The sequence below is a fragment of the Lampetra fluviatilis genome, chromosome 49 (genome assembly GCF_964198595.1).
Source record: "Lampetra fluviatilis chromosome 49, kcLamFluv1.1, whole genome shotgun sequence".
NCBI classification, from domain to species: Eukaryota; Metazoa; Chordata; class Hyperoartia; order Petromyzontiformes; family Petromyzontidae; genus Lampetra; species Lampetra fluviatilis.
Window position 1 is genome coordinate 8834114 of NC_136323.1, and position 11168 is coordinate 8845281.

The 11168-nt window shown below is 50.2% G+C and overlaps 1 protein-coding gene across 1 annotated transcript in view; it reads left to right on the top strand.

Annotated features, from left to right (window-relative positions):
• The window catches only part of LRSAM1 (leucine rich repeat and sterile alpha motif containing 1), a 41001-nt gene extending 30541 nt beyond the window's left edge, over nt 1–10460 (top strand). Inside the window, exons 21-24 of the mRNA XM_078878082.1 lie at nt 36–167; nt 1365–1452; nt 3962–4152; nt 4651–10460. Of these exons, the coding sequence (XP_078734208.1) occupies nt 36–167; nt 1365–1452; nt 3962–4152; nt 4651–4776 (537 nt within the window). The 3' untranslated portion in view covers nt 4777–10460. The remainder of the gene's footprint in view (nt 1–35; nt 168–1364; nt 1453–3961; nt 4153–4650) is intronic.
• Nucleotides 10461–11168: the final 708 nt, after the last annotated feature.

Below are 11168 nucleotides of genomic sequence, written 5' to 3' on the forward strand. Positions count from 1 at the left end.
GCACGGGAGAGACCCGGTGTGTTTGCTTCTTACAGGAGTCGTTACTGGACGTCGGGCTGAAGGAGCTCCTCACCGAGACTGGGTCCCCAGGCCTGATACCCCTGTTCGCTCGCCATCGCGTTTCCTTGGCCGCCCTGGCGGCGATGACGCACGAGGATCTGATTGCGGTACGCCCCCCTTGGCGTGCTCGTTTGTGCTTTGTCTGCCGTCGTGTAGCACTGCTCCTGCCCTCGTCCACCTCTTTACTCCCATCATTCGGACCGCAGTCCGTCACTCGTTTTTACAGTTGCTTCCCTCCCACAGATATGTCTCAATTGTGAAGTGATTTGTGTCGCCTCATCCGCCCACTTACGTCGCTGACAGCATCGTCCGTCCTCTCGTTATCCACCGCCTCCACCCGCTATCCTGTCAATCGCTTTGATTGACGTCGATTCGATTTTCGTCGTCGCACCTTTCAGGAACGCATCCCCCGACGTAACCCGGGATATTACTGTAATTGTCTACACCCCAAAGTTACAGCCTTATTCGTTCAGTTTTTCTAACATCTCCTGCGGTTAATTCACATTTGGTATTGTAATGACTTGTCGTCAGGATCTCTGAGATGGTTAATGTTCAGGATGGTCACAATTTACATCTCGTTAATTTATTTGCACGACAATCATGAGACGTAGAAAGAGACGCGCGATGTTTATGAACGAATCGTGGGCTTGGGCAGGACTCTCGTTACTTGAAGGGCACAAAGTAGTCAGTGGTGAGGACCCCATGGTGGAACAGGGACTGGAAAAAAGGAGGAATAGCCCCTCCGTAGCCAAGTGGGGAGCGAGACTTGGAGTGGTGGATGGTCACGAGCTGCTTGTTTGATATTTGATTTTAGGGTTTTTATGTGTTTCCTCCCCCCCCCCCCTCTTCTTCCCTCCTCCCCCATCTACCCTAGGGTTTCATCATCAGTTCGGTTATATCCCCCCTCCCCTGTTATCCCCTTCCCCATTTAACCTTTTATCTTCTCCCCCGACTTGGTGTCCCTCGCTTGGGCAGTGGGGGGGGGGAGGCCTTTCCCCATCTTTTACCCCCCACCCACCCTCCTTCGCATGGGTCCAGTTGCGTCGGGGACCGTATTCCGTGAATTGCGATTGCCCGGTCACGCGAGCCCCGCGGTGCGCTCTATCGGGCTCGAATTTTGTTGCAATCTAATCTAATCAAATAAATAATACCCCAACGGTGGAGTGCAGCGGACGGGGCAAACGTGCTCGTGATGTGTGACCGCCAAAGAGACGGAGCGATGAAATCCGCCATGTGGATCGCCGCTTCACACACAGAGAGAGAGAGGAGGCGGATTGTTTCCTTGTGGCGTAATGTCGGTGCAGATGGGGCTCGCGGACGAGGAGGTGCGTGTGGCGCTGATTAAGGGGGCCCAGCAGAGGGTCGAGTCGCAGGCGAAATTGGGCCCTTCAGGTACGTACCCACCGCTGATGACGTACCCACTGCTCACGACGTACCCACCGCTCATGACGTACCCACCGCTGATGACGTACCCACCGCTCATGACGTACCCACCACTGATGACGTACCCACCGCTGATGACGTACCCACTGCTCACGACGTACCCACCGCTCACGACGTACCCACCGCTCATGACGTACCCACCGCTGATGACGTACCCACCGCTCACGACGTACCCACCGCTCATGACGTACCCACCGCTGATGACGTACCCACCGCTCACGACGTACCCACCGCTCATGATGTACCCACCACTGATGACGTACCCACCGCTCATGACGTACCCACCGCTGATGACGTACCCACCGCTCATGACGTACCCACCGCTGATGACGTACCCACCGCTCACAACGTACCCACCGCTGATGACGTACCCACCACTGATGACGTACCCACCGCTCATGACGTACCCACCGCTCATGACGTACCCACCGCTCATGACGTACCCACCGCTGATGACGTACCCACCGCTCATGACGTACCCACCACTGATGACGTACCCACCGCTCACGACGTACCCACCGCTCATGACGTACCCACCACTGATGACGTACCCACCGCTCATGACGTACCCACCACTGATGACGTACCCACCGCTCACGACGTACCCACCGCTCATGACGTACCCACCGCTGATGACGTACCCACCGCTCATGACATACCCACCACTGATGACGTACCCACCGCTCATGACGTACCCACTGCTGATGACGTACCCACCACTGATGACGTACCCACCACTCATGACGTACCCACCGCTGATGACGTACCCACCGCTCATGACGTACCCACCACTGTAAAAGATGTGGTTCCAGACATACAGTACCCTGGTGTCTACAAACTAAGTTGCCTCTGTGGTAGCAGTTACATTGGGGAAATCAAACGACATGTCTCGGACCGCATCCGTGAACATAAAGCTGACCTGAAACACGGTAGGACAAACACCTCAGCCGTGGCAGATCACTGTTACAACTCAGTGGGCTCACATGACATTGACTTCTCCAAGACAGAGGTTCTCTGCAAGCCATCTGGCTATCATGAGAGATTCGTTCATGAGGCGATCCACATATACAAACACAGAGACAATTTTAACCGAGAAGATGGATTCTGGCTTAGCAATCATTGGAAGGACGTAATAAACCATTTCGATAAACATTAGGGTGGGTAGAATAATACATAGTGTTATGTTGAAATGTATAAGGTATAGGGTGGTTTATAGTAATACAGTATATAATTTAATGTTGGGTTTATCTATGGCAGTATATAGTACGGTATATGCTCGTGTGATGTAAGAGAATAAAGTTTAGATGGAAGCATATTATATAATTTTTACGACGTAGAATTGTAATGTTTTACTTGCTGTTAGTAACTCAGCTTATTGTAGAGTATAGTAAGTATACTGATGGTGCTATGCAGTTTATACTTTAGTTTTTTATGTAGTTTATACTTTAGTTTTCTACGTGGTTGTTTAGTAACTGCAGCTACATATCAATAACATTCCTTTCCTTTGTTAATGCTACTCCCTGCACCCCCCCTTGGTGCTGCTGATCCTGCATAATGCATGAGCATAATATGACTTTGAAACCCCCCCCCGCCCACCTCCTACGCATTTTCCATGAATATGCTCAATTCCTCTTCATATGCACATTATTTTTGTTAAGGCGCTCTTCCACCTCCAACCCAGTTTATATATAAGCTCCTAGCTTGGTAGTGTCTCATTCTTCACCTGAAGACGGCTGCTTGCGTTGTAGCCGAAACGTCGTGAGAATTATTTCATTTTATTATGTTTTACTTTTATTATTTTATTACTTCCCTTCTACGTGACTTTACCGAAAGAACCAAGAAGATGTACCCACCACTGATGACGTACCCACCGCTCATGACGTACCCACCGCTGATGACGTACCCACCGCTGATGACGTACCCACCGCTCACGACGTACCCACTGCTGATGACGTACTCGCCGCTCATAACGTACCCACCACTCATGACGTACCCACCGCTCATGACGTACCCACCGCTCATGACGTACCCACCGCTGATGACGTACCCACCGCTCACAACGTACCCACCGCTGATGACGTACCCACCACTGATGACGTACCCACCGCTGATGACGTACCCACCGCTCGTAGCGACGAGTCATTTGTTGTTGATAATAGCGCCGCCCTCCTTTCCGCTGGCAGATGAACGCCGCTTATTGCTTATTTATCTAAACGGTTCAAAGGGCATCCCCAGTGGTCAGCTGTCCCTGTGCAGCACAAGTTTATGTTATCACCGGGGCCTGCAGTCGTGCATCAGCCTGCACGTAGGGAGCGGCGGAATCGAACTCTGCTCGCCTCCTTCACCGCTCGGCGTCCTCGACACCCCCCCCCCCCCCCCCCCCGGCGCCACCGCTTGCTTGCACCCATCGCGTAAACGCGGAGGCGGCTTCCCCTGTTCTCGTCGTCGGCGCGTGCAGCGTTGGCGAGCGCCACCTTCGCCAGCCTGCCCGCGTTTGCCACGGGGAGGGCGCCGGTCGAGCCAACGGCCCCGGCCGTGCCGGAGTGGCCGTCTCCCACGTGGACGCCGCCGCCGCTCTCCCCGCTGCCGCCGCTGTCTCCCTCGCCCTGGGCCGAGCAGGCCGAGTGCGTGGTGTGCATGGAGCGCAAGGTGCGTGCGTGCGCGCGTCGCGCGGTTTACAGGCCCACGACGCTAGCGTGCACACACAGGAATAAACACGTACACACGTGTGTGTTTGAATACCTCATCCATATACGTGCATGCGCACACAGGAATACACAATTATGTATTTGAATACATACACGTACATGCATGCGCACATACAGGAGCACTCGCATGCACACATACAAATACATGCACAACCATACCTATACACACGTGTACACATGCATGTACACATACACATTTGCCTGTGTTATGTACAAACACAGGAATAAATACTTACACATATATACTAACACACATTCATACAAACACATCCCTCTGGGGCAGATAAAACGAGCACCTCTTTGTGGGAAGTCGAGCGTGCTCACGATCACCGGGTGGAGGGCAGAACAGATTTCACCCGCGCTACAAAGTGACTCCAGCGCACCGAGTCCTGCGTGTGGTGTAACCCCCCGGGTGGGTTGCTGCGTGTGCCTCGTGCAGCCGGAGACGGTGTTCCTCACCTGCGGACACGTGTGCTGCTGCGCCGCTTGCGGGACGCTGCTCACCTCCTGCCCCCTCTGCCGCGCCGACATTCAGAGCCAAGTGCGGCTCTACAGGCTCCTCTGACGTGACCACCCCGTTGACCCCGGCACACCCCTCCCTCAATCCCCCTCGCCTCGTCCACTGTCGCCTCTACAACCTCCTCTCAAAACCATCTTCCCCTCTCTTCTAAACCCTGGCCACCCGACCCTGTCCCCCAACCTTCCGTCTCGTGATGCCCAGCTCTAAGCATCGTCTATTCATCCGAAACATTTGCCCCCAAACTTTAAAACCCCTCTCCCTAACCCTAGACTTTCTCTCATAACCATGACCCTATGCCCAACCACAGATTCCGAGCCCTTAACCACAAGTCCAGCTTTAACTTCCCAATCCTCACCATGGTTTTATAATCCGAACGTTAACCCTACCTTTTAATCTTCACGCCAATCCTAACCCCATCCACTCACTCTGATCCCCTAGCGTCTGCTTGTAACTTCACCACCAAACAATAAATCAGCCCTTGCCTCTGTTTGTTCTAACCGTTATCTTAACCCTTAACATTGTCTCTTAATCCTGAACGTTTAACCCCGATTTCTAATACTAATTCAGCAAAAAAGTTTTGTTATTCGGCATTCCATGGGGAACGGAGGGTGCCGGTTAATGAAATATGTCGGTCATCTCAGAGTTATACTTACGGTTCACCATATTTTCCAAGTGCATAAAACTTTTCAGGAAAGAAACTAAGCCTGCATTTTAATGACAATAAGATAAATAATTCACCCTTACAGAGGTACTCACCAGTTCGTTGCCAAGCAATTCTAAGTTGATTGTAGAGGAGCAGTCGGTCCGTTTAGAGTACAGTATACAGTAACAATAGTACAGTGCTGTGTACAGTAGTACAGTACTGTATGTACTGACGCGAGCATCACCACTCGGCAGCTTCCTGAAGCTCCCTTAAGCAGCAACGGATCTATGAGAAGTTCACGGCAAGATGCCGGATGGCCGTCAGAATGTTTCCGGATACGTGAAGGAAGGTTCGTGTAGCCCTCAATGACAGATGCTGGCTAATAGAGCATCCCGGAGTGCCGGGTAACAGAGCTTTTGCTGTATAACCCCACCGATAGCCCTTGATAAAAAAAAACCTCAAATTTTTCCTAAATTCTTCACCATGTCCCCTAACCTCTCGCCCTGACTCACAAACCACAACCCGCAGCCTGCTCTCATTGATGTTGAGCATCGCGCTTCTACGATGATATTTGTTGGGCCCCGTTGTGATTTCGTGGTGGGCTAGTCTTGCCCATATCACAAGGGGCTTCCAGTGGCATCGGTGTGTTCCGGCAAGACTCGGTGTAGTAAAAAATAACCTATGCAAAGTTGCCTTGTTTAATGAACGAATGCCACTGGGAAACAATTAATCAGGCAGACCCAAAGGCCTATATTGGATGAATTTGTCAATATCATTCATTGAGCCCCCCAAATTTACTTTTCATCGGCTCGATGCCATTCTGAGTCTCCGCACGTTTGTGCCTCGAGAGTGGAGATGAAAGTTTGGATGGGAGCGCACGACCTCGCAGATCGAACGGAGACTTGCGGGCACGGCTCTCGACTGTGGCATCGTGTGAATGGCGCGATCTTTATAAAATGTGAGTTTTACTTCCTTATTTGCGTCGGGAGGATGTGACGGTGAAATGGGGTGGGCGGCATCAGCGGCACCTGGGCCGTGATGGCCGCCGTTGGAATGTTGCGCAGCTCTCCTGTTTAAATACTTTGAACAAACCTGCTGCAAGGCGTGCTCGTTCACGCTCCTTCACGCTCGTTCACGCTCCTTCACGCTCCTTCACGCTCGTTCACACTCGTTCTCGCTCGTTCACGCTCGTTCACGCTCGTTCTCGCTCGTTCACGCTCCTTCACGCTCGTTCACGCTCGTTCACGCTCCTTCACGCTCGTTCATGCTCGTTCACGCTCGTTCACGGTTGCGCTGTGTGGCTCTCCCATGCTTTTTCTGGGTTTCAATCCCGATTAGCGCAGTTGGCTACGTGCGGTGCGAAAGAAGTTCAACTCACGTATGCGTCAGAAAGATGCCCTGCGTGTCGTTTCAAGTGCTCGGAGCTTCTTCGGGAACGAAATTATTTCTGAAGAAGCTCCGGGGAGCTGCATTCGTAAAATAATCTTACAGCACGTAGGAGGCAATCTCGGACAGCGTGGCAAACGACGCGCGGTGAATCCCGATCAAACAACGGAGAGCCGTCGCAATGAGCTGTTGTTTCTGATCTCTTATCGCAGGTGCGCACCATTATCCTGCAGCCGCACCAATCACAGCGTGTCGAGGTTCAGAAGCCTTGTTTCTCACCCACCCTTGCCTGCTTGCTCTGCAGCCTTAAATAATAATAATAATAATGCAATTTATAACGCGCGCAAATTTGCAGACGTAACGGCCGCAACTCAGAGGGGCGGATCCAAGCTCAGAGTCACTCGAAAGCGCGTGGTTGTAGAGGTGAGTTTTTAAGTGTCTCTTGAAGGAGACGATTGACGTGATACTGCGAATGTGCAGCGGGGTGATGGCGTTAAAGACTGTTGGGGCTGCCACCGAGAAGCGACGCATAGACACGACCATCCTGGATCTTGGTATCAAGAGGAGGTCGTGAGTCGCGCTGCGCAGGCATCTGCCGTGTGCTGAGCTGCAAGTTCACACAAACCGATCGTGGAATCTGTGCAGGGTGGCACGGTGGTAACGCCTGCGTGTCGCAGCAGGATTGGGCCCCGAGTTCTCTTCCAGAATCGGGGCACCATTCTGTGTGGATCTTGATTTTAAGATTTCGTGACTGCAGGAATCCATACTCTTTGGTTCTTTCAGTTAAGTCACGTAGGTAGAAAAATCAAATTAAAGTAAAAAATAATCTATCACGACGTTTCGATCGCAACACAAGCGATCGTCCTCGGGCAGAAAAAATTCTTCAGCAGTAGAACTGCTGAACCGTGTTCTGTCTGGTTCAGCAGTTCTATTGCGGGATTATTGGTGATATATGTTTTATTTTATTTTTCTACCTACGTGACTTTACCGAAAGAACCAAAGAGTATTCTGCATGGAGTTTGTATGTGTTCTGTCTCCCCCTGTTCTGCATGGGTTTCTTCCGTGTTTTCTACGGTATCCTCCCAGAGCTAAAAAAAATACAATTTCACTACTGGTATTGGCCAAAGCATCCCAATGCTGAACATTTCGGTGAAAATTACTGAATTGAGATTGAACATAGCAACATCACCCACGACTGTGAAAACTTGGCATGGCCCTCCTGAAAGAGTCTTCAGAGGTTTTCCTGGCCAAACAATCATCATTGATGATGATCAATAATCCGCTGCTGGATGAAGGCCTCAATGGACTATCATATAAAACTAAACTATTTTTTATTTTACCAGGTCAGGCCCGCTGAACTATATAGTGCTCTTTCGGAAGTGACGATAGCTTCACAAAGTGACTTATCACGTGGAAATAGAAAGCCGCCAAGTACTCTAAATGCACGCTTCTAAATGTGGAGGGAAAACCCGTAGGACCCAGAGAAAAATCCACGCCAACAGGGAGAGAGAACATGCAAACTCGTCATGTACAGGCGTCAGGATTGGGATCAAACCCATGGCAACCTGTATACCAGGTGAGGTAGTTAACATCTGGCCACCGTGGTGCCCCTCCAAACTCTCCAGATCCGCTACAGATCCTCAGTGAGACCCCTTCTTGGATACACAGGTTCAATAAGAAAAATAATTCGTAATTGTAGCCTACTGCATGCAGTTGAGAACACGTGGGTTGGCTTTGGACCTTTGCTAGCTGACATTATAAAGGTGAACTGTGATTGGTTGGTAACGCGTTAATGTTGTGCACCTGATGTGCAGCTGAATTACAAACAAGTGCAGACTTCGTCTTTTGTCTTCTATAGCCCGAGGAGATTGCAATTTCCTGTTTTAAAAAAGCACCTTGGGTTTAACTTGTGTAAATGCCATGCAGGTTTAATTATTCAAATGGTTTTTACTTTGAACTAAAATAAATTGCACTCCCTTTTCATATTTTGATGGCCTAAATAGTCGGCAGCAGTTGCTCGCCTGGTTTAAGATATAACTTGGGCTGTGTATTGGGTGTTCACCAATGTTTTAATCGGATAACGATCTGCCGCCATAACAATTAGCACGGTTGGCTACGTACGGCGCGAACGGAGTTCGACGTACATACATGCATACACACAATATCAAAATAAAATACCACATTCACGCTGCCTCATCGGTTCCAACGGAAACACGCCGCGTTTTAGCCGCTGGCCCTCTGGGTCTCTGGTGAATGCCTACTCCGCAACCGTTGCCACCGATTTGTATTTAAACGGCGAATGATGGCGTTTGCACGCAGTGGTGTCGGCGGCTTCACCTTCGGAGTGCAACGCGACGAATTCAAAAACGAAACCGCACATGAAGAGCCGCACTTTTATCTTTTCAGCTCCTCTCTCTCTCTTCCTCTGTCTTACATCGCCACGTCGCAGCCTTCGTGGGTTTCCGCACACCCGACTCTCCGCCGCTCCCGTCGCCGTGATCGTCCCCTCCTCGTCACTGCCTTGCACACCGCACGCGTATTTCCTTTTCTCATTCTCAGTTCGTCTCGAATCTCTGTGAATATGTAATAACGTTTGATCCGATTTGTGAAGGATTGAGCCTCTTTTTTACGTTACTTCAGGTCGTTTTTTTTACAACACAAATCGCTCAGCAGGCATGACCGGTTTGCTTTTAAAACCAGGTTTCAACTCGGCCAAGGAAATTATGTGTTGAGTACACGTACGCGTTTTGTGCGCGTGCTTTTACCATGAATCGTGTCTGGGGAGTGCAGAACTCCCCCCCCCCCCCCCCCAAGGTTATGGCAGAGCCTCGCTTCCCGTCAGGGACCGGGAATGGGCCCCCGGAAGATGACTCCACAGAACTACTCCCGGAGTCACTTTAACTTTGCCTCTCACCCGGTAGTTTTTACGGCGCTTGGGCGGCTTGCCGTGTGTGTCAGTTGTTGACGGGCGCGTCTTAGAGATCGGTCGGGCAGAAGCAAATTTTTTTTAAATAGAACCACGGTCAAACAATCGTTTGTGATACCATAAAGTCGCTGCATTTGTGAGCCTCTTTAATTAAGGGTGGCCGAAAGCCAGCTTCCGACTGTAGTTCAACAGTGATGACATAGTGATGTGATGAGACCATTCTGAACTTGCTGAACCACGTGGTCACCGTAAACCCCATTGAGTCACGCGGCCACCATCTGCACCCATTGCTGCTGCCAATGACGACCAGTCGTAGAATCTTTTCAGTCAACCAGACATCGGCCACAGTGCTCAATTGCATTGGTGGCACTGAGCCATTGGTGACAAATTCCACATTCCTAAAAGCTTGCAGGCTGATTTTTAAAGGCCACCGCCCGGCTTGATGGAAATACGCGGTCTGGTACGCCTTTATATACTGGTAAAGCCGATAGAGAATTTCTGAGGAAAAATTGAGCACAAGTCTGGCAAGTATCCGTTCTATTTTTTTGGCAACAGTCTGCAGATGTGTTCTTAATCGTTGCAGAGCCACGTCAGAAGGACGCAGCCGTGAGGCGTGTGCTGGGGACTTCTCAAACACGGGTGGAAACTTTTCTCACGTAAAAAAAGCACACACACTTCGTTGCACGTATTTGCAGTTGCATATTGCATGTTGGCTTATACTGTGTGTGTGTGGGGCTGTGCTGACATTGCTTCCAATAAACCTGTACCTGCGGGTCAAAGTTGTGAGTTCCTGTAATGTGCAACGCTCTCTGTGAGCCCGTATAGTTTTGGATTCAATCGGTTACTTCAGATGGGGTTGCCCAGATACAGTTAAGGGTCACTAAGCACATCCTTCTCATGAACAGTGCCGGCCCGAGCCTCTTGGGGGCCCTAAGCAGAATTTGATTTGGGGGCCCCCCTCCCAACATCCGTGAGCCGTGACAAAGCAGCAGTTGTCGACAGAATTTTCTTGTCTTGAATCATTTATTCATTCATTCATTAATTCATTTATATCACTTGTTTAAGTTATTTAATTGTAAAAAAAAAAAAAAAAAAAAAAAAAAAAACGATTCGGGGGCCCCCTGGTGGCCAGGGGGCCCCAAGCAGCCGCTTAGTTCGCTTATGCCTCGGGCCGGCCCTGCTCATGAAAGTAATTTGTGGAAATGTATAGCAGCCAATAACTCTAAACCAGTGATTCTTCACTTGGGGTGGTGCATGCACTCCCTGGGGGTACGAGGCATGGCCAGGTTTGTTTTTTTAAAGGTAATTCACCGAAACACATTAAGCACGCACACATAAGTACAACTACTTTGTTTCATCAAAACGATGTATTAAACATACTTTTTTACAATTGAGAACCACAGGGCTGCAGTAAAGGATAACAACCACTGGACTCAACGCATGTTTCTAAATGTGGAGGGAAAAGGTGGAGGACCCGGAGAA